The sequence below is a fragment of the Pollicipes pollicipes genome, unplaced genomic scaffold (genome assembly GCF_011947565.3).
Source record: "Pollicipes pollicipes isolate AB1234 unplaced genomic scaffold, Ppol_2.1 Scaffold_6052;HRSCAF=7182_pilon_pilon_pilon, whole genome shotgun sequence".
Lineage (NCBI taxonomy): Eukaryota > Metazoa > Arthropoda > Thecostraca > Pollicipedomorpha > Pollicipedidae > Pollicipes > Pollicipes pollicipes.
Window position 1 is genome coordinate 9,233,000 of NW_023596805.1, and position 23,654 is coordinate 9,256,653.

At 53.8% G+C, this 23,654-nt stretch overlaps 3 protein-coding genes across 3 annotated transcripts in view; 2 read left to right on the top strand and 1 right to left on the bottom strand.

Moving 5' to 3' along the window:
- LOC119104853 (H/ACA ribonucleoprotein complex subunit 1-like) overlaps positions 1-2,087 on the top strand; it is a gene marked incomplete in the record, with an annotated part of 53,720 nt that extends 51,633 nt beyond the window's left edge. The window contains 3 exon segments of the mRNA XM_037228580.1: positions 1,309-1,444; positions 1,944-1,984; positions 1,986-2,087. Coding sequence (XP_037084475.1) covers positions 1,309-1,444; positions 1,944-1,984; positions 1,986-2,087 — 279 coding nt within the window.
- Positions 2,088-3,850: 1,763 nt separating this feature from the next.
- On the bottom strand, positions 3,851-7,059 carry LOC119104892 (cocaine esterase). The gene has a single exon (XM_037228627.1). The coding sequence runs from the start codon at positions 6,694-6,696 to the stop codon at positions 4,942-4,944; it is 1,755 nt and encodes a 584-aa protein (XP_037084522.1). The 5' UTR covers positions 6,697-7,059; the 3' UTR covers positions 3,851-4,941.
- A 9,403-nt stretch (positions 7,060-16,462) lies between these two features.
- LOC119104600 (carboxypeptidase E-like) overlaps positions 16,463-23,654 on the top strand; it is a 39,930-nt gene continuing 32,738 nt past the window's right edge. The window contains 3 exon segments of the mRNA XM_037228322.1: positions 16,463-17,540; positions 18,188-18,303; positions 21,496-21,576. Of these exon segments, the coding sequence (XP_037084217.1) occupies positions 16,742-17,540; positions 18,188-18,303; positions 21,496-21,576 (996 nt within the window). The 5' untranslated portion in view covers positions 16,463-16,741.

Here is a 23,654-nt window from a genome sequence, read left to right on the forward strand (position 1 = left end):
GACCGGAGTGCGTGCGGACCGGAGCGTGCGGACCGGAGCGTACGTGCCGGAGCGTGCGTGCCGGAGCGTGCGGTTCGGAGCGGCGTGAGACAGCCAGATGTGGGCGCACCGCCAGGTGTGTGACGTGTGTCGCCGTGCGGATGGTGGCGGCGGCAGTATTTGGCTGCTCACGTTACTGGGTCAGTGCTTACGTCACTGGGCCTGTATCCTTGGATGTTGGGGCTGCCTGGGGACGGTAGACGCGTCGTCGCTCACACGGCTGGGATGCCCTTTGGATGACGTGGTTCCCCAGCTGCTCGTTTTGAATGCGACACACCCGTCAGATTTGTGGCGATTAGTTTGGTGGACCCGTCATCTGACCGTAGTGTTGCTAAAGGGCGCCGTGATCCCATGTGGACTCGCTGCTGCTGTCGGGTGATTGACTGTGTAAAAACGCCACGATGCGACGGCTCGACGGTGTCTACAATGAAAATGCTAGTTAAATTAGAAAATTAAACGTAGGCACTGCTTAATGAAATTAGCGGACATTGCTCGCTTCTTCGGAAGGCTTCCCTGGGCAGACGTGTTACTGCTGAGGGGACATAACCTTGGCCGCTCTCCTGAGTCAACTCCAACTCCAACGACGCACGACTGCCGTGGAATGCTTCGCTGTCTCGCAACAACACCAAGGCATGCCTGTGGCGCCCTTGCGAATGCCCTTGACATTTGCTGTCGTGCACGAGCGGCGGTGCTGTTTGGGCGACGGCGTCGGACTGCTGTCTTGAATCAAGATGCTGGCAGCGGTTTTCACTCAGCGCTGCCGAGAGCAAATGTTGTGCCGCGAGGTGTTGTGGACGTTTTGGAAATTTGGTCTGCGCTGTGACGCTCTACACCGTACAGGGACTGGTTTAGAAGCGTGACAGGGGTCATTAACAAATCGTTAGGCTCTGACGATCCGACTTTTTATGACGTCATGTGTTAACATTTGGTCGGCGTGGGATGAAACTGGTTTTGGTTGGTCCTGTTACGGGTTCATGTGTAAAACAATGCTCTTACAGAACAGCGAATTCATACGAACGTGGGGTGCCTGATGTTCGATAAGTTGCTCGAATTTTGAAATCCATATGAATGACCGAAAGAGGACGTGATGCTTGTCGCCGCCATGAACGAGAAATTCCATCCGAGGATGAAGCGAACTTGTCACCTTTGTTCGACCTTCGCCCTTCCCTCGCCGGGGAATCTCCGCGTGAATTCTTCGCCGGCGGCGTTTGTCCCCCGTTTATCGGACACCGCCACGCGACGCCTTCTGAGCCGCCCGTTTTGTTTCAGCTGTACATCGACTCGCAGAAGATTCTGCCGCTGCGCATGTTCCTGCCCGGCGGCCAGCAGCGCGGCAGGGGCGGCAGAGGCCGCGGCGGCCCAAGGGGCAGGGGCGGACCCAGGGGAGGCGGTCGTGGAGGCTTCGGTGAGTCACGCGAGGGGTTGGTGACGAGGTTGGTCTCATGGACTTCTCCTTGTCCTTTCATTGATTCGTTTCTGCTCATGAGAAAGTTCTGGATGACCACGGATTTTCTTTCCGTTAGGAGTAATCGGCAGTGTACTTACACCGCTTTTGGGGTCCTGGAAAGTTGTCACGACCACGATAATGCGTTCGTCTCTGAAAGGGCTCAGCATACAAATGTGTTACTGCAAGCAATGCAGGTAACTTACTAGTAATTTACTAGCACTGCCATTACCACCATGTCATAGGAGAACAAAACTGATGAGAATGTCGCAACGGCGCGAGCCTGAACGGGTCATCGCTTGCGCGAGTAGTCGCCTTTTTGTGGTATGGTAAGGGATGGTTTTGTTTCCGAACGCACCTCGTAATTTTGTTGTCGAGCCTGTAGTATTCTTGGATACCTGACGAAATTTAACTGTGCACCCCTCCCCCCCCTCTATCTCACGCCCCCCCCCTCCGGCAGGCGGCAGGGGCGGCGGCGGCGGCTTCAGGGGCGGCCGAGGCAGGCTTCGGCGGCGGCGACAGGGGCCGCGGCCGCGGCGGCTTCGGCGGCCGGGGCGGCGGCGGCTTCCGCGGCCGGGGAGGCGGCTTCCGCGGCGGCCGGTAGGGGCGCTGGCGTCGCGGCGGGGCCGGCTCCGCGCGACGCTGGGGACGGAGCGGCGTCCGAGCGCGGCGGAGGGCAGAGCGACGCGTGGCGGCGAGGCGGCGGACGCACAAGTGCCTCGGTGACGACATTGGCGTCTGTGCTCATTTGCGGGCTGTCGTCGTTGTTATGGCAACCGGACGCGTCGTGCTGTTGGCTGTCGTGACGCGGCGGAACTCGTGTCGATTGGCGCGCGCGTGCGGGTCTCTGAAGCCGCAGCGTGGCGTTTCGGGGCGAGCGAGCTCCGAGCCCGCTGGTCCTGAACATAAGCGAGTCGTTGAGCCCGAACCTGCGGTGTGTTTCGGGATGATCACGTGCGTCGCCAGCCTGCGGGCGCTCCTCCCACTCGTGTCCGATCACCCGACCGGCCTGCGCTCGGTTGGCCACTGCGCATGCGCGGACTGGCGTTTCGGACAGGTTGCGATGCGGCCCCGCTCGGTCTTTGTACAAAGCCACGCTACGAGGGGGATGAACCGGGTCCAATACGCGGAAGAGGCGTGTAATGTGCGGGCCGAGACCTGTGGGATTGCTGTTTTTATGGTTATTTTTCGGTCGGCTTGTCGTGATAAAAATGTACACAACCAAGCAAAGGCTTTGTTTGAGTGGGGTCCTCCCAGGGAAAAAAGCGAGAGGCACGTCGTAAGATATTGTCGCACATCTCTCACTTGGTAACGGTGGCCCGCAGCCACTGACTGGTATATGATGCATTGCCGCACTGCCCCGTGGCCCAGATCAGTGACCATGCTTGCAGCATTTAGTGACCTTTTTACTTATATATATCACGAGATTATCCCATTGACGCGAGTGGAAACTGCCATCGATTGCCACTTTGAGCGCCCACCTGGCTATGTCTACCGGCAACGAATTGTCACGAGGGAGTGGAGCAATACTGAACGCCGGCTATTTCGGGTTTGGGCTCTGGTCTGGCCAATAACTCGCCGTTGCATAATTCCATGCCCCCGGCCCGGTTATGCAGCTGGCGCGGGAGCCCGTGGGCGTAGGCATTTGCGGTTACTTAGCAACGGCCCCCTCAAAACACGCCGTGTGCTGTTGGTTGTTATTGGCCTTAGTTGTTGCTGAGCGTTGCCCGAAGCGGAGCAGGGGGAAGGACGCCGGCGGATGCCTGCAGACACGCTCTCACCTACTCCGCTCGCAGGAAATCGTCGGAACACTGCGTACCGCTCATGGACGGACCGTGATCAAAATGCTTGACTGATGTGCTATAGGCTGGTTTCAGGCGCGGCGGCCATGGTGGAGTTGTGGTCCTGGAATTCGGGGTTCTTCGAAGCAACCTTGCCCATGCTAAAAGCTCATTTGATAGGGTACGTTATTTTCAGGTATGATCGTATAAAACTGGTTGCAAGACGACAACAGCAGTAAACACATCCAAAAATGTCAGTGCTCAATTTGCGGCGATTATTTCATTTTCAGACCGTACAAAATATTGTCAGCATTTTGATAACTGTTTTATCCTTATTACCCTGGAGGGGAAAAGGTTTTGAGTGGCATTATTACCCTGTCACTTATTCCTCGTCTTAAATGTGGTGTGGAGTTCCCTGGGGCGCGCACAGCCTCCACCTCCACTGGGGCTATTTAGCGCTCAGCCGCGCGCGGAGGCGCAGTCTGTGCCGGCGACGGAGACGCCATCTGTTCCCCGTGCGTCACCGGTCGTGACGTCACGCGGGGCGAGCTGTCGCCCCAATCCCGCGTCCCCGCCGCCCGGTGGTTTTACGCCCGCATGCAAATTTGACGGCCTCATGTCACTGCCTCTGCCGCTTCCGTCTGGACGACGGAGGTAATCCGCTTCGGGTTTTTTGTCGGTTGAGTTGCTCACTGCCACAAATTAAACGCGGATTTAGCCTGTGGACTGTGAGTCATAATGCTAAGCTCATTTGGGACGTGCCGACCTAATGCAGCACCAAATCGTGTCATCATTCTGGCTTCCATCTGGCTTATTGTCCTTGACAAAGCTTCTGGTATTTTCTTGAGCGCAAATCTGAACAACAGATCAGTTAGGGTATATTATATCTCGGTTGTGAGGAGAATTGACTGAGAATGGCGCCACACGCTCTGCGTGCGCCATAGGCACGCAAAGATTGTAATGGGAACTCCCCAAGCGTGTTCAGCGAAGTCGATTACCGCGCATGCGCTATGGGCGACATTCGAAATGGGCGTCTGTGCCTGATCGCATTTGTGCCAGAATGCAGACCAGAATGCTAAACCTGTCAACAGCAGCCAGCGAAGCGCCTTTTAAAACCGGACGGGAGGGTAAACTCGATGGGATTGTGAAGGCCACGTAGCAGCACAGATCAAGAGCAGCTCGTGGGCAAGTGGGAATTGGATGTGCACACTGCCGCCTGGTCTGGTAAGGCCCGGGAGAGAGAAGAGGAGCCTCCGGGCGGGGCCACCTCACTTCCAGCATGTACAGATTAGGCCCACCTCCCAGCGGATCTAAACCGCTCCCAGTGGATCTAAACCGCTCCCAGCGGATCTAAACAGTTTCCGGCGGATCTAAACAGCTCCCAGTGGATCTAAACAGTTTCCAGCGGATCCAAACCGCTTCCAGCGGATCTAGACAGTTTCCAGCGGATCTAAACCGCTTCCAGCGGATCTAAACAGTTTCCAGCGGATCTAAACCGCTTCTAGCGGATCTAAACCGCTTCCAGCGGATCTAAGCCGCTTCCAGCGGATCTAAACAGTTTCCAGCGGATCTAAACCGCTTCCAGCGGATCTAAACCGCTCTCAGCCGCCCAGCCGGGCCTCCGCCGCCGCCAGACACAGGCCAGCGCCTCGCCGATCCCACGTGCGGGCGTGCAGCTCACATCTCGCCCTCGGGCGCCGCGGCCGCCTCCTCCGTGCAGGAGGCCTGCACGGGGTGCCGCCAGGGCTCGTTGACGCGCACCGTCTGCCAGAAGCGCACGCGCTCCGTGCCCAGGTGCTCGCCCAGCGACGGTTCGCTGTTGATGCGCATGTAGCGCCGGCTCCTCTCGGTGAAGAGCGGCCAGTCCGGCATGGCGAGGACGGAGGAGTGCGGCCTTCCGGTGCGGGCGAAGCTGCTCCACAAGCTGACGACGAAGCGGATCATGGTGTGTGCGGCATGGCCGGCGGGCGGCGGCGCCTGCCGCTCGTTGGCGAAGAGGTAGAGGAGGTCATCGCCGTGCGTGGGGCCGAGGTCTGGGCTGAGGAGACTGACCGCCTCCGGAAAGGAGAGTCGCCCGGCACCGCGGTGGTCGAGGACGTACTGGTAGACGGGCGCGTGCTGCGAGGCGAGGAGAAGCTCCTCCGTCATCGGCACCAGCACCTCGCGGTCGCCGGCCACGCGCGCGAGCGGCAGCAGGTTGTCGTAGCTGAGCGTGGCGTTGCCGGCGTAGAAGTCGAAGACCTTGCGGACCTCCTCCGCCGGGTCTGCGCCGCAGTCGAGGATGCGAGACGTGGAGGCGGTGGTCAGGTCGGCGAAGAGGCCCCACTGCGTGAGGTTGCCGGCGAACAGGCGCGCCATAACCGCCGGATCCGAGAGCGACTCAAACATCAGCAAGGTGCCCTCCTCCTCAGTCTGACCCTGGATCCAGGGCACGAGGTTGAAGTCACCTCTCTCCAGGAGCAAGCGCGGGCTTTCGGGCAGCAGCGGAGAGTCGGCTTCACGGTCCACGCGCGGGTAAAAGTGAACCTTGGCGACACCCAGCTCCTTCACCGCGTTGTTGAGATCGTGCGCGGACACCTCTCTCACGCATTCGACCATCGCCGCCACGTCCTCCGTCGAGCAGTTAAGCTGCGTGGCGAACTTCGTGGCCGATCCCTGCTGCCTGCCGCTGACGCCGAAGGTCGATATGGCACTGCCAGACTGGCTGATGGCGTGGTGGAACAGCCCCCGCGCCAGCGGGCTGATCACCATCAGCGAGACGCTCGTGCCGCCAGCAGACTCGCCGAAGATGGTCACCGCCTCTGGGTCTCCGCCGAAGAACGCGATGTTGTCCCGCACCCACCGCAGCAGCATCACCTGGTCGAGTAGGCCGTAGTTGCCCGGAGCGTGGCGGTCGTGCGTCGTGAAGAAGCCGAACGGCCCCAGGCGGTAGTTGAAGGTGACCAGCACGACGTCCTCGTCCATGAAGTAGCGCGGTCCGAACCACTGCTCGTCTCCGTCCCAGACGGTGAAGCCGCCACCGTGGATGAACACCATCACCGGCAGGCCGCCGCCGCCGCCGCCGCCGTGCGGCCCCGGCAGCCGCGGCGTGTATACGTTGGCGAACAGGCAGTCCTCACTGCCGTCCTCGGTGAAGTTCTGGAAGTAGTCGAACTGCAGGCAGCGGCTGCCGTGCCTCGTCGCGTCGGCCGCACCCTCCCAGCCGGGGTGGCGCTGCGGCGGCTGGAAGCGCAGCCGTCCGACCGGCGCGCGCGCGTACGGCAGGCCCTTGAAGCTGTGGAAGATCCTGCCGGCGTCGCTCCTGCCGACGCCGCCGCGGACCAGGCCCTGGCGAGTGGCGACCAGCGGCTGGAGGTCGCAGTCGGAGAGGCCAGGAGTCGTGGCCGCCAGCAGTGTCATCCAGAGCAGCGAGTGGCGCAGCGAGCTCTGCATGGCGGCGAGGTGGTCACCGCTGCCGGGGTGTTGTATCTCTTCTTGCGATCAGCGGCCCGGTTTATATCGATGGCTACCGATGTCCTCCGGGCGGCGGGGCTCGTCCTCGCGGGTGGAGGCTTTTGTGCACGCGCTGCACTCTCGGCAAGCTCTGTCCCCCCGACCACGTCTGCCCTCCGGACCAAATCTGTCCCCCCGACCAACTCTGTCCTCCCAGAATCCCCGTCGTCACACGGCGGCGTTCGCCCTCACGTTCACAAGCACCGCCCTCGTGGCGAGCGCCTGGTCCTCCCGGCCGCAGCGGCCAGTCCTTACGACGATGCTCCACCCTCCCAGGCAGCGGCTCCACGCACTCCCGCTCGCTCCTCGCCACCCCTCGGCACTGGCCGCCGCGCGGGCCGCTCGCTGGTGGCTGGCTTGCCAGGCCGGCAGGTGACTCGTTTATCCCGCCCGAGGCGGCGGCTCGGCGGCAGGCTCTGCTGCGGGGATCGGCTACAGACCCTGCGGTGGCCGTCGTGCGCGGTGACCGGTTGCGGGGGGGGGAGGGGGGGGGGGGGGGCGTTTAGGCTGACTCAGAGGCCGGCCGCCGCGGTGGCGCGCGTGTACGACCTTGCAGAGGTAAGGCCATAGGTAGCCGACTTCCCGCGCTTCGTAGAATAGACGTCAGAAGAGTGACCTTGAGTTGCGAGAGAGGGAGAGCGGGCTTATTGCGCAGTGTGCACGAATGACCCAGCTGTGAGGCCTGGTTCTGTGACGTGCACGCAATATCATTGCTTTCAGGATCAGAATGGCAGCAAATGCGCCATCTCTACCGCGCGGAACTCAGTACGTCCATGTGCTGCCTTTGACAGTTCTTGGGAAGGAATGCGTGTTCGGCGATGTTTTCACAGCGCCGACTTCACTCCGCCTCGCAGCCGTGAGGATGGGGTGAAGGTTTAGCCTGCGATGGCGCTTCTGCTTTCGCACCCAACGCCCGCAGCGCCGGGTCGCAGACCTCGCGCTCCATGCTCTTGTCGGGTGGTGGGGGGGATTTGGCGATGGAGATGGGGAAGGGGGCGCCGCGCCTCGCAAACAGGACCACCAGGCCCCGCGCGGTGGAATGCAGCCCCCGTCCGGAGCGCCGCCACCTGTGCAAGGCACCCGGCCAGAGCGCCGACACCTGTGCAAGGCGCCCGCCGGGGCGCCGACAACCGTCCAAGGCGCCCGTAGCGCCGACACCTGTCCAAGGCGTCCGGCCGGGGCGCCGACACCTGTCCAAGGCGCCCGTCCAGAGCGCCGACACCTGTCCAGAGTGCCCGTCCGGAGCGCCGACACCTGTCCAAGGCGCCCGGCCGGAGTGCCGACACCTGTCCAAGGCGCCCGTCCAGAGCGCCGACATCTGTCCAAAGTGCCCGTCCGGAGCTCCGACACCTGTCCAAGGCGCCCGGCCGGAGCGCCGACACCTGTGCAAGGCGCCCAGGCCGGAGTGCCGACACCTGTCCAAGGCGCCCGTCCGGAGCGCCAACAACCGTCCAAGGCGCCCGTCCGGAGCGCCGACACCTGTCCAAGGCGTCCGGCCGGAGCGCTGACATCTGTCCAAGGCGCCCGGCCAGAGCGCCGACACCTGTCCAAGGCGCCCGGCCAGAAGCCTCGGAACGAGCGGGTATCGGCGCGGCCGGCGATCGGTGAGGTCGGCGACGTGGCGGCGGTTGGAAGCCGCCGCGGTTCGACAGGATTCTGAAGCAGGCGGTGGTCCGCAGGAGGCCAAGCATCGGTGCAGGCGGGCGGGCTTTGATCCCATGTTTGAGGCTTCGGAGACCTTCTCTTTTAGAAATACCGGATATCAGGTCTTACCAGAATAGCATTATGCTAATATGTCATAGATCTTAAGTTCTTAGAGCTAGATCTTAGATTTGATCCTATTAATATATAATAATCTTAGTTTGAAACCTGCTAAAAATTTCACCGTGATATTTCACCGATATATATATATATATATATATATATATATATATATATATAGTACAATTTTATCAGATTTGAAATGTCAGAACTCTTTTAAAAATGTTATAATGACCAGCTTCTTACCGAAATGTTTTTTATTGCGGTCCACCGTGTCTCAAAATTGATAAGGGTCGTCATACAGAAGGAATTGTTTCAAATGACGTTGACCATATTGTTGTGCTTGGAGCGATGCGGCCTCTTGTAATTGTTTTATCTCCCCACCAAATCTTTAACGTTGTGTGACGACTTGTTCGCTTCGTTGTTACTCCTATTATTCATTTCATTTTTTCTATGGTCGCACGATTTATATGTCTGTCGTTGCTCGTTTTTCGGTTGTACGATTTATACCTTGCCGTCCTTTCGTAGTTGGTGTGAGCTGTTCACCTTATCAGATGACGAAACTGCTGTGCTTCATAAGGCGTTTCTGCTGCCTCGTTACGCATTCACGTATGCATTAGAGCTGCGCGCAGTAGAACGTTCTCGAGTGCGCCCCCGCAAGATCGGAGATCGCGCGCCAGAGCTCCGCGGTGAATGTTAACTCACGCAGGCTGCGTAGCGTCAGACGAGGTCCGACCACGACCGTCAGACCGTAGGTCCGACCTAGGTCCGACCTAGACCCGACCACGACCAGGGCCCCGACTCTGCACTGCTTACATAATGTAAGCGAGTCCGACTATCTTGTGGCCGAATATAGACAAGCTTCTTACTTACATTTTTGATGGACAGTGAGAAGAAGAACGCCGATTTTCCAGGTGAATCGCGACAGCTAGAGCACTTAAAGTTGGAGAGTCTTTTTCTGACCGTCAATTCAACTTATCTCCACAAGATTGTCTTCATTGCACCAGTTCGACTGCGGGATGAGCCTATTGGGAGTATGCCAGGGCAACTGGCACTGCCATCTCGCGGTTTTTCAGAAGTATGATTCGGCAGGTCCCACTTTTTCTTGAGAGACAATGCTCGGCTAAGGTGGCTTTCTTTGCTACGAATGTGCCGTATATAACTTTTGCAATGTTTATTGAGTACTGGATTGCAACAGATTACAAGGATGTGTACCCAGAGGGCAAGTAGGAACGGTAATATCATGTTCAGCCGCTGCTCTTTTTTGTGCTGAAGCCAGTGTATGCCCTCTCACAGGACAGCCACGAGTCCATCGGCGAGGATGTATTTGACGCCAAACACACCGGGGTTGCACGGATAGAGAACGCGAGGTGGCTGTCGATGCCCGGACAGGTAAATGAGAACATGTCCCAGCTTTCATCCTGTATAATTTCCGACGCGCTTGTTGAGAACACGAGCGACGGCTATGTCACTCCAGCAGCACTCAAGCGTTGCTGACGCGGATGTATCTAGCCACAAGAACGGGACAAAAATGCATCAATAGGCGAAAAGCGCGCCAGGTTATTTGTGTGTATATCGTGCTCAAGCAGCTTGTAATAGGAAAATGGGGATACAACCGGCATCCCAGCCGACCAGAATAGTGCACGCAATATGCAACGCTAGACAAGCCGGGCTTGAGAACGACGCTCGAGTGACGTCAGGTTCATTAAGAAGCGTGTGCCTACATCAGTCTAATCAAATCGGCATCAGGCAGCCAGGCCTTAGACGTTGGCTCGTGGCAATTAGCAGACGCAGGAAAGGTTTTGCAGCGCTAGGCGGGTTCACATAATGAGCTGTTGGCAATATTTTCTAAATTCTGCGTCTCAGGGTTTCGCCGAACCTGACTTAATTTTGTACGGCTGAAATGTCGACCGACTCGCTTTTAATTGTGACTTCAGGTTTCGTGGTCGTACCAAGTTCAGTTTGCTTCCGCATTCAACGTACAGGCCATCCAAGAAAATGCTGTATTTTCTCGCATGATAATATCAGGTGTATGATAACAAACAGGTGTAAAATAGTTGTTAGTTTATTTTTATTCTCAGTTGATAGCTACATCGCATAACGGTATAACATTATCGTCCGTGGTGCGTATGCTCATGCTCATGATTACGAACTACATAGGCTGCAAGCGTTATGCCATGACTGAGCGTTATGACTGCAAGGCCTGCTTTATGACAACAGGCCCGATCATGCTGTCGGGTCCCACGTCTTTTCGGGACTTTATATCGACCTTGGATATAAACGTTGTCACTGCTGCCCCATGCCCACACCAGCTCCATCTCTTTTCCGGCCAGAAACGAGACAGAAAGGCTGACCGCAGCCTCACCATCCCGCGACGCGACTCAGCCGAGCATGTTTCGTGGCTAGTGACGTAAAAATGAATGTATTGCATGCCGCTGTATTGATGTCTTGAGCCTTGGAAAAAGCCGATGGATCACATAATGATACAAACATGTCTGCATTTGCACTTGCCGGATGTCGGCATACATTTTTCGGGTGGCATGTTTGATGTCATGCCTCTGAGGAAGCGGAACATCCTGCACCAGTGTTCCTGAACCTTACCGTAAAGCCTATGCATGCTGCATGATAGCGCTGACTTAAAAACGTTATTAAACCCAGACTATGTCAGAAAATATTCTGCCAATCATTTGGCCCCACGTCAGCCACTTCTATGCGTCACTGCGTGACGGACATCTGCTGCAGACCGCTAACTTCCGCTGACGTGACGACCCAGCGCGGCGGCGAGCGTGATTGTTTGCGCCACATGTGGCACACCTGTGGTGAGCCCGGCGCGCCTGGCGGCGGCTTCAGTAATATTGTCGGTCTTTCACCGCAGACCGCAGACCGGCGGTCGATGCGCGTCAGGCTTTGGGCGCTATTGTTGGCGGGCAGGAAGTCGGAGCAGAAGTTCGGCAGAGGTTGACGCAGATGTTCAGCAGAGTTTGAGACAGTGGCGCAGCAGACCTCCGGCGCCGAACTTCACACGGAGTGTTGTTATAGAGGCGGCGGGGCTGATAGCTTGGGGTCTTTCAACAGTGGCAGACGCTGGAATGAGGGCAAAGATCTACTGAAGAGCACTCATTTGCATGTGAGACTCAGCCTGGTTTGAAATGCGCACTTAAGTTCCCGCGAAACCGAAGGACTCGTCAATTTCTGCTATGAATTTCAAACTATTGCCAACTTCGTAGCCCTCCCCCGGCCTGGCAGTGAGACATCCTTCAACGTCTCTGCAGGTTAGCTACATGCCAATTTCTCGATCTAATTATCCACGAGTTGTCCCGGCAGAACACAAACGGGCCCTATCTCATCACATTAGGCGCAGATACGCGTCTTCGTTGCCGATAACTAGGCCAATAGCTCACGGTAAGGTCAGGGGCTGGAGGTCGGTGAGACTCAAATGCCAGCACACAGCAGCTGTGGGTCGATCTGTGCCTGGAAAGAGGCCACGCCTAACGTCTACGGCTCTGGAAGGCCGCGTTCTCCATCCCCTCTGCTTCATCTAATCGTCCGATTTCTGCTCCTGTCCTGAACTACGCCATCAGTCATTACCTGCAAGAGCGTACGCTGCGCTGAATCATGGTCAAGGGTCAGTGTTGCTTGTCATAAGGTCGCGTGTTGATCCGTTGATGCTGTGTAGGTGCTCTGATTGAACGATATATGCATATTTACGTGTGACACTGCTCAGTTCACATCACAATGGTCTGGACGTCAACTGGATCTGAGGTCTGTGAACCTGCTGGTGATCTGAAAGAGGGGCCCATACTGGTGCCATAGGGCAGGGCTGAAGATTCTGAACGATTTGGTTAGTGCATCAACATGGCCCCAGACCATGGTGCGCACCAAATATTTAGGCCCAAAAAGTTTCTAGACATTCTGCCATTGGGGAAGACCTCTGAAAGTGTTGTGTGGGGGAGAGAAGACATTTACTTTGTAAACCAGCCCTAAGTAACCATAACTGTCCTCCTGGGGACAGTTATAGTTTGTTATCGTTGTACTGTAGTCCTCCTGGGACTGTAAACCACATGGTAAACCATATGGGACTGTAAACCATATGGTTTACAGTCCCAGGAGAAAATAGTGTTTTTTGCCCTCGTTGGCGTGGCCAGGTTATAAGACGGGTACGCAATTTGGTACCAAATGTAAGGTGATTGGCAACTTGGAATCGGAAACTAAACAGCAGCGAAAACAGTCATTTTTCCGTCAGATCTGTCAAAATAGCTGGCAAGTTGAAACTCTTTCAGGCGCTTCGATTGCATTTTAGAGAGAGGCAAACTGGATATTTTGCAATCATGGTACAGTTTAGACGGATTTGATGCATCGCATTCGCACGGCAACGATAGCAGTGCATGCAGATATGTAGTCTTGTCTGCCATGGTTTCGTTAGGCCCTGTGCTACGTTTCAAGAACTGTACGCTGGCATGCAAGCTATCAGCTGGGAAGCTGTGGAAACATTGATTCTCAAACTAAAAAAGTTAGATGTGGTGTGAGACAGCAATGGCATACCTACACCGTGCAATGCAAGTGGTTTGCATGACATGTCTAGTAATGACCCGGCTCGGCGTCATTTAACTCCAACTAGTGCTCTAAGTCAAGCGGAAAGATTACAAGTTATATATTCGACAACCCTGTTATCAATGTCGGCCCGTGAGCACATAAAGAGAACGAATGCACTCCGTTAATAGACCTCTCTAGAAAGATACTGATTCTGAACAAGCCTGGCTGGAAAAGACCTGACCAAAATAAACCAGACTGTGCAGCGCACCGACCAGAGTTCTCAAACACAAACAAACCCCATTCTCAAGAAGCCCAACTGGAATCAGCCCGAGTCTGAGCAAACCGAACAGCGAGAGGCACGCCCCTGTGTGAATCCAACTTAGAACACCCAAATGGAATGCACCCGAATATGAATAAACCCAACTGCAATAACCTCATCCCCAGATAAACCCAACTGCCGTGTTCGCGGCGGGCGCTGCAGGGCAGCGCTGGTCTGCAAAGGGGCGTGGCGGGATGGGCTAGGGTCAAAATGGCGCCCATCTGGACGGCTCCACCATCAGCAAGATCCATTTTCATAGAGCTGTGTCGTCGTGCCGACAAAGGATTGGTATCGGTATAAAAATGTATATATATATATATATATATATATATATATATATATATATATGCATACATGATACATGCAAACGTGCACAAATATATATATATATATATACCTATATATATATATATATATATATATATATATATATATATACGCATATGTATCTAATATTTTCCATGCATTGCTCATACTCATATCATTGATCTTTTCGATGATCATTCCTTTATTATGAATAATATTATACTGCATCTTAAATGAATTTCGGAATGTATTAACGCCAAATGCAAGCATTTTACGTCGCTGCATTGGTGGTGCTGTTATTTTCTGTCGGCGGAGGCAACCAACGAACTCGGGGCAATAACGCACGGAGAAATTGTTCCCCGGACGTGACGTTCTTCACGAAACTTCGGAACTTCCGGTGAATGCAGATGACGGGATGACGGGATGCGGAATCATGGATACGGGATGACGGGATACGGATGATGGATACGGGATGACGGGATACGGGATGACTGGATACAGCATGACGGGATACGGGATGACGGGATACGGAATGATGGATACGGGATGACGGGATACGGGATGACGGGATACGGAATGATGGATACGGGATGATGGGATACGGGATGACGGGATACGGAATGATGGATACGTGATGACGGGATACGGAATGACCGGATACAGTATGATAGGATACAGAATGACGGGGTACAATATGATGGGATACGGGATGACGGGATACGAGATTAGGGGATACGGGATGACAGGATACGGATTACTGGGGTGGGTTGTGAGCAGCCGCCGAGATTTAGCGGTGAAAGTCGTCCCATCGGGAGGTTACCTTCAGTTTACGCTGTTTTCGGCTCACGTCAGAGACATTCTAGTGGGGGAGCTCTCCGGTGGCGTCGGATAGTGATGGTGCTCCCGGTTGGGGGGGGGGGGGGGGCGTGATAGCTGAGTGGTTAGCTTCTTCGGTTCCCACGTTTGGGACCACGCCAATATGGGTGCTGTGGCCGCTGGGGCTCCATACAAAGGGCAGCTTAGCTCGACATCAGTATCCAGTCGTGACGGCGAATAAGGACGTCACGCCGGTAGTTGTGGTCGGGCGGAGAAGGAGTCCGGGACTTCCCAACATTATCCATAGCCGAGATAACATCTACGGCATGCCGCTAAGCCGAGTTCTTAGCTAAGTACGATGACGAGAAAATATCTTAGCTGAGGACGGTGACGAAAGGTAAGCTGTCGCCCGCATGGAGACAAAGGGTGGCCTGGCATACTTAAGCTGTAAATCCGTTCCTAAAAAAAATCTGCATCGATGGCATACAGGGAACGTGCGTCACTGGTCACAAATACGAAACTGATGCGCGGGAAACGTTCTTCAACAACTTTATGTGTGCGCCGAGCATCTCCGTTGGCACAATGGACAATCCACAGACAGCCTGGTGAACACTTACGTATTCCTGCCACGCGACGCACCAAAATGACGTCGCGCACGCTAAGCCGAGGGCGCATGGAAGGAGTCGTCACGCGAGACTGATTTTTACAGCAAACACCACGCCAGCCGCGGCCGCCACCGCCGCACGCGGCACCGACGTCCGGGGGTGCGGTCGACACGGCAAAGGCCGCTCCAGGGGCGGTTGGTGGTTAACCGGCAGCACAACAGCTGCTGTCTTAGTGATTGAAAACGGTGAGTGACAGCGCAAAATTGCAAAATTTTGACGAAATATGAACTGTTTTAAGCTATGCAATACAAATTCCCTGGGTGGAAAACATGTGGTTAAGGAGGTTTAGCTTTGAAAGAGCGGAAAATGCCTCGCTAGATTTCCTACAGTATTCAATTTTTTGGCCAGTTGTGCGCATTAGCATGGATTTATTATTGGTGCACTCATATATCATTCATGCATTTGGAATAGTAAACTAATTGGTCAAAGAATATTGTAATGAGCGTGCTAAACCTTCAAGCATGCTGTATGCTATATGCTTTTATTTGATGTCGGCATAAGTGACGAAATGAGCTTTAACTAGATACTGACTATAACTATATTACAGCAAACGAATTGTCGCAGTCAAACCTTATTGCTACGAAGATATCAGAGAAATTAAAGTATAACATGTTTTCTCTAACACGGGAGCATATTTACGGATAAGTCACAATGCCGTGAAGTGAAAGAAATAGTTGAATCACCATGATACTTTCTAGGCGGAGGACTGGGATCCTGCTACAAACGGAAAGAGAATAGCGCATGTCGTCACCCGTAATACATAAACGATATGTCGCATCTAGCCATGCACTGGAACAAGCCATGGCACTTCTACTCTCTAATGAAATAGCATCACTAAACACCAGCCAGTATTGTCTGGTTTAGCAAGGTGACGAGAGATCCTGGCTGGAACAGCTCCCAATGTCACGCAAAAGGCAATTAGATTCATTGAACAAGATTCCCGTACAGCATTCGCGGAACCAACATAAAAAGCGCACGTCGTTAAATCTATAAATCGGGGCACAACGTTTTGCAAAACCAATAACAGACCACCCTAAATCCGTTTTATAGTAATCGTCCCGGGAAAGGCAAAAGGTGACGAGGTTCGACTGTCAACATTCTTCACGTCCACACCCTTTTTTGTAAACGCGACTCAGTGTATGGCAACCTTTGTGCATGTGTCTTTGTGCTTCTCCAAGAAAAGTTATATGGAACCACGTTATTTGTTAGAAACTCGTGCAATGTGCATTCGGCAGCAATAGTTGGTCAAAAATACGTCCAGCATTTCAAAGTTTCCCGCTGCGAGCCCTCTTTCCAAATAAGTCGAATTTACGTTTTGCACCAATGTAGCTCATTTTTCAACTAATCGATAGCCATTTTTGAGGCAATCGGACGGGTGGGAGAAGCAGAATGGCCCCTGCACCTTACCGTGCGACTCGACCCCTCGCGAGGAATGAGGTCATGGAATGAGGTCATGGAATGAGGTCATGGAATGACGTGCGCCTGAACTGGTCGCGAGCCGAGCCGATATGGCTGTGATGGTTCCCGCACGTTTGACCGACTTCGGCTGGGGCGAGGTCAAGGTCAGCCCGGTCCCGGGCCAGCAATGTCGCGGGAGGGGAGGGGTAGCGTTCCCACCAGCGGCACCTGCCCGTACTTGCAATGGTCGCTGCCACTAACCCGACAACTCAACCGCCAACACAGCATGACTACATCATACACCGCGCGTACGCCGTCTGAGAGTCGGTCTGGTGCGTCAGTGCACAGATGGATGAACTGGTTTGTACTGAGTCCGATCGATCCCCCGCAGCTGCAGCCGACATGCCAAAGCGACCGCGAGCCCACCGCCGTCTGTTTTCCGACTTTGTTGTCGCTCCGATATGACGTCAGCGATAGACGGCTATATTCATGCGGTGGCCGTGACGGTTTTCCCGCCGCGCTCCAGTTTGGCCGTCGGCACCTGTTGCTGCCCCGAGCGGCCTTGGATGGACCTTTGGCCATCTGTGACCACAGCGCTGCGTGGGCGCCGCGAGGCGACCTCTCAACGCGTCGCCATGGCAACGACATTGATTCGCTGACGTCACGTCGGCTGCGCGGCGAGGGCGACGCGTCGGTGGCGACGGCACCGCAGGCCATACGGTGCGAATTGTCGGCCGCGGCGCAGCGGCTGCTGAAGACCATGCCGCCCCTCTGCGCCCTCCTGGCGCTGCTGGCCGCGTGCTGCTCGCACGCCCAGGCTTTCGTCTTCAAGCACCACGACAACACGGAGCTGCTGGAGATCCTGGAGGACGTCCACTCGCGCTGTCCAGAGATCTCCGACGTCTACGAGCTCTCAGAGACGTCGGTCGGCGGCGTTCCGCTCGCTGTTATCGTGCTCGGGAAGCAGCCTTCCAAGCATGTTCCACGTGAGTACCGCGAGAGCTGCTGATGCCAGGTTGGCCTTCGCATGCTCTCGACACGAAGTTCCATAGCCGGTGGAATGGAGGACAGCGGAGATGTTCTTTATGCTCAGGTGCAGTGTTTGAAGGAGGATTCGAACGTTAGGAAGCGCGGAGATACGTCGTTTTGTCTTGAGTCAGTGGTGAATTGAGGCTGTTGATGAGACATTCGTCGAAACAGTCAGCAGTCCATTAGTAGAGCACATATCAAAATTTGTGCAGAAGTCTCGTGCACTCAAATGAGCCAGTGTCCCCATCCTGAAATTGTTCTGGGCTAAATCAAAATTATAACAACCTTAGTGCTTCGTCAAATGCATGGATCAATGTCATGTTGGACGAACAACATGCTGACTTATGAACAAACAATTATGAATTGTTTTCATTGCCGCCAGGCTTGCTACATGCGTAAGCCGTTGCCACATCCATGTTTTGGGTAGTTCAAAACCATAACCAGGACATTCCGCCTTCAAGCGACATCAGACAAAGGTCGTAAACAGATTTAAGCCAACGACCTTTTTCAGCTCGGATTTAATCCGAAATGCGATGTATTTGTGTAAATGTGCGATGTATGATGTAAATGTAATTCGCCACCTCAATGGATCACCTCTTCCCAGTGATTCCGGAGTTCAAATACATTGCTAACATGCACGGAAATGAAGTACTCGGTCGTGAGCTGCTTCTGAAGCTGGCTGACTATCTGTGCGAAGAATATAGGAAGGACAATCCACAGGTGGGTGTAAAAGAGATTCAGCTGCGCTCACCAAAAGTGCAGGCGTGTCACGCCTTGATTTTTATCTTCAGAGATGTGTTGTGTTTTGATCCCCATGGGCTGCTATACCGTGGCAGCCATTTCCGCTTTTGTTATGATTTTCAATTCTTATTTATATATAAAGGCACTCGCAAAATATCAAGGTATTCAGTTACCAAATGTAGAACGTGGCTCGAGTACTGCGTGTTGGTACGCCTGCATTGCTCATTCGGGTTTTCAAAACATAGATTTTCCAGCTTGCACAGCTTTTGCCTACGTTATCTCCGTTAGCGCCGTTCTGGCCTGACAAAATCCCCACTTTCTTGTACCGGTTTGGCGCTCGTAGCATTTCAGTTTCCTGAAATGTTTTGATATTAAGACGAATAGCTACAAGTTATTTATGGCAGCCACACAAACGAGAATTGACAGACCCGCGGCTAGACGGAGCGCGATATTTTACAGATGTGTTTCCAGGGACTAAACATGACTGAAATACTAGCTGCTCAGCCTTAAGGCCTGCAGCTTACCACGCTGGTCTTCCCATCTCCCCTCCACCCTGCGTTCACAATCTCACTTAACCGGCCGCATCGGAGTAATGCGGCACAGCATACGTTGCCGGCGGCGGCCGCGCGGCGCTCCGTGGCGCGCTGCGTTCGGTTGGGCAGCGGGCGCGGAGGGTCCAGCTCTGCTCGCTGTTTCGAACACCAGCGTGACCCGGCGGCCGTGTGATGAGGAATGTCCCTACTCACCCAAGCCCATCCATTGAACTGACCTCCAATAATCGATGGTTGGTTGATCCGGCATACATCTTGAAACGTGCCTGGTTTTGATTGCCTCACCCAATGTCCCAGATAAAGAAAATGGAGAAATTGCCGCCTTCTCCAATATCTTGATGCATTGGAACAATGGCCATTCCATAGAAAGGGAGAGCTGTAAGACAAAAACGGCGGGAGAACAAAATAAATTGTCTGCCATTCTTAGTTTTGAAAGTTGCTGTCACTATTGACGGAGTGAGGACGGCGATGCGCTATGCCATTACACCAGGGAGCTGGTGCGGCAATTCCAGGGGCATAATAGCGACGTGTTGCATTTCACGAAATCCATTGTATATTGCGTGTGACATAGACGAAGGAGTTTTTTCATTTCTCACGCGCAAATGGTGTTTGTTACAGAGTCATCGATGCGTTTATAATAGTTCGGCCGCTTAGTGCGATCCACAACTGATCACGGACAGGTTAAATAGGGTGGGGTTTCGCGGGTTGATGACATTTTTTATAGCTTATTTTGAACACTCTCACTTTCGAGCTTGCTTTTGATTCTCCAGTCATTGTGGTCATTAGTTTCAATAATATCTCTGTCTGACGCATTCTCTTGATCAGCTTACTCTTAGTTCTTGCTCTCTCTCTCTTAGATCTTACTCTACTTACTCTTAATCTTGATCGGCTCACTCTCACTCTTTTCATACCTGCTGGGGTTCTCGGGAAACCATAAAAATCCAACATGCACGGCGATCGGTGTTGTTGGTGGACCACTCTTTTGTTCTACTTGGCCAACCGTGCGTGCGGTATGACATAAAAACATGTTGTTGTGTCAGTGGCCGACTCGGAGCGTCAGCATCGTTATTACATAATGGCCCGGACGCTATGAGCGATGGTGACGGACGCTTCGATGTCTGAACCATGAAACTCCCGCGCCGCTGTTGAGACGGGTCGTCATCGTCGTCGTCATCAGGCATCGTGGTCGTCGTCATCAGGAATCGTCGTTGTAGCCGTAATCGGACATCGTCGTTGACGTGTCTGTTTGTATGCGAGTCTGTTGAGCTGGAGGCTCGCCGCGTGACCCTGGCGCTGGACCGCATGACCCTGGCGCTGGAACGCGCGACCCTGGCGCTGTACCGCGTGACCCTGGTCCTGGACCGCGTGACCCCGGTCCTGGACTTCGTGACCCTGGTGCTGGACCGCTCACCATCGCAGCCACAATTCATCTCATGAGTCACGATTACGAACGTTTGAAATCACGTACTGCACCAGTGACGGGGGCCAGATAGCGGCCCACGTAGGGAACCAAGTGGCGACATGGTGCCTGTCCCTCTGGCCCCGGCGCCCTTGTTGCAAGGTGCTACTCAAGGCCCGCAACACAAGCGAGGGGTGTACTCTGCCTCAGACGCGCAGAGTGCAGAAAAGTGTAGGCGAATGAAGGAACAAGGAGCCTTTTATCGCCCTTGACAGCTATGGCCTGCGGCCGGTGGCGGCGGTCCCGCTAAAGGTCAGTTGACGTCAGAGGGCAGGATGGACCGTGCCGAGCATTGCGGCGCGTTAAGCTTTCGCTACCAAATTCTGCCGCTGCCTGGAATCGCGCGGTCGGATGGTGGGGGTCAGGGCTCACACAGCAAGCACCGCTTAGTATGAGCTCTGATCCCAGAAATACATCCATGCAAAGGTTTCAGATCAAATTTATACAACAATGATTTTTGTTTGGATCGGTTACAAGTTAGAGCTGTTTTGGCGATCGCTGGCCATTTTCCACCCGAGGATTAAGAAGGCAGGCAAGAGGTACCATAATACCGCGGCATCCCCGGGTCACGTTCGCCACCGTACTTGTTCGACTCGGTAGCCAAGGGTGGGTCCAGAACACCACCTGAGATGACAACCTTGAATTGAAGAAAACAATGGAGATCAGCGTCCTGATTTTCAAAAAAATCTCACCTGATTTCGCATCCTTTTACCTGTTGCGGCGCCCTAAAACAACATCCTCTCAGTCAAAGCAGTTTGAGTTTTTCACAACTTAGAAACACTTCATTTTAAGCCCATCTTGGAATATCTTGGGGAGGGCCACGGCCCGCTCCAAGCTCCCTGGATCTGCCTCCATTGGTACCCGGGTGTATGCGAGTGCCGTTTTTTTTCGGGTGTATGCGCCAGCTGGCGAAAGCCACGCAAGAATCAAAACGTCCTCACCACCCTACCCGGCGGATTACTGCTTATGCATGTATTGGAACGCATTACACATTACACATTACACGTAACGTATTGCACATTACGCGTAACGCATCACATCTTACGCAATACACACTGCACATGCACCCGGGCCGACCGTGGCTCTGTTCGTGAGCTGAGTCGAACGCTGTTGCCAACCGATCGGCGAGCAGATCTGACGTCATAACGCCCCCGTCGGCAGGTCATGCGCCTCCTGACCCGGACCAGGATCCACCTGATGCCCAGCATGAACCCAGACGGCTGGCAGATCGCCACCGAGGATGTAAGCCCGTGTCGCTGCGGACGGCCGTCCGAGTGTGTTCGTTTCGTTACTTATTGAGTGGTAAGGGCGCGCCAACTGCAATCATGCAACATGCTCCATGCTCCAGCGTCCGAGCCAGTGTTGCATCTGAGAGTGTTACGTGCATGCCATGGTGAGGAAGGGGATCAGAGTGTGCTTGAGTGGTCGGCAGACTGGATTGTGGGGGTCGCTGGCTTCAAAGGTGAGCGATAGTTGTAAAACGGTAAAGCTCGTTCAGTTCCAAGCATACGACTAAGTTGTGGCGACTGAAGCTGCCTGTCGCCCTTGAGCTCTTGCCCATCTGTACCGATTATATGACGTATGAGCGGGCTCTTTTAAAATGGTATGCTGATCTTAAAATGAACCCTTCACCCTCTCTTTAAGTTATTCTTTGACTGTAGTATTAGATACTGTCAAAATGATAATAACTCAGATATATTTGCACTTGGTGAATTCGAGAAAATGGTGGTGAATATAAAAACCAATGAAATTAACAGTCGCAAATGCCGTCATATAGGTACTTTGAAAATGTGCGCATCTGAGGCCGGTAATGATGCAAAACAAAACTTGAATGATCATGTCATGCACACATCATCTAAATGCTTCATCAGAGTCGTGATCAGTTTCCATTTGAGCCTTAATGTTCTTCGTGGTTCGCTGAAAAGTCGCCAGCATACCATCAGTAGGTTCACATGACCTCAAAGTTCGTTAACGTTACTCATAACAAAAAGCACTGGCAGTTGATTACTGGGCTTAACGCCGCACTCAACAGCTGAGGCTGTGTGACGTCACCTGTCTCTCACTCTGAGGGGAACGGCGGGTACCGCGGAGAATCGAAACCCCGCACCTCTGTTTTCCAAAACCAAAACACCCTACTGAGACGCCAGCAAACTCGAAAAATCTCTGGTGGTGTCAGGTGGGTCGGTGGGGTCAGTTGACTCTTGTAAAAGAGATCATTGAGGTAACATGCTCCGTTAGTGATTTCCCCGGGACCCTGAACACCTTGGTGCGCCTCGCGGCGGTTCGAGGGTAACCTGCCGTGTTAAGTGGCGCACTGCCTGTCCTTTGCTTTTCTGGGTTGAGATTATTGCCAGTGGCATCTTGTGCACGGGCCCCAGCGTTGCCTGCGCTTGCGCGTTTGGTTCGGTTTATAAATGTTAACAATAAGGCATTCATTCAGTTAATGTGGATGTTGTCCGCTACTCATTGCAAGCAACGAGGGCCTGAGCACAAGGTTCTCAACATTGCCAGTTGAAATATCCTGCTCTGCCCATAATAGATCTTAATTTTACCAGGGGTGCCAGTTAAACGCCGTTTTCAAGACAGCTTTGGATAACTGAACAAAACTCAGTATAGCCCATGTCCATATAGCCGATTCATGCTTCATGACATCATGTAACCAGCACCTCCTGGTGTAATAAATATCGGTCATTGCCAAAATAGCACCTCTCAACCAACAATGCTGTGCTTTATGGGTGCTGACAGATTGCAGCGGCTGCCAAACTCCATTCTGGCATAATGCTGGCCGTGCTGTCGAAAAAAATCTTGTCGGATTGCGGCGATATTGAAGGCAGACAGCTAGCATTGTTTATAAGATTAGTTCAGGCAGGACAGTTGCAGTACACTGACCAATCAGGTTAGTGCCTGGACACGTTTTCTAAGCACTTAAGTGGTCGCTTAACTGCCACCGCGCAGCTGAAAATACACCATCGATTGGCGTAATGGCGGCGCGGGTCCGGATTTGAAAGACTATTAGTTGATACAGCCGTCGACTCACTGTTGTTTCAGCGTTGTCAAAGCCATCCGTCTGATTCGGTTCGTAACGCCCCCACAGCTATTATGACGTCACTGATCGCCTTCCACAAGCCGCAGTGAAGTCGCACCCGCCGGATAAAGAGTGTGGGTGTGGTTCTGCTTCGTCTCCTAAAGAGCAATATCATACCGGACGGATCGATTTACTTTGATCCGTTACTGGATTTAGTTACTGGATTTTTAAGGGACCCATCGTTCGAGATTTTCTGATCGGACGCCTTAAGTAACAGACGTGGATGCATACACCG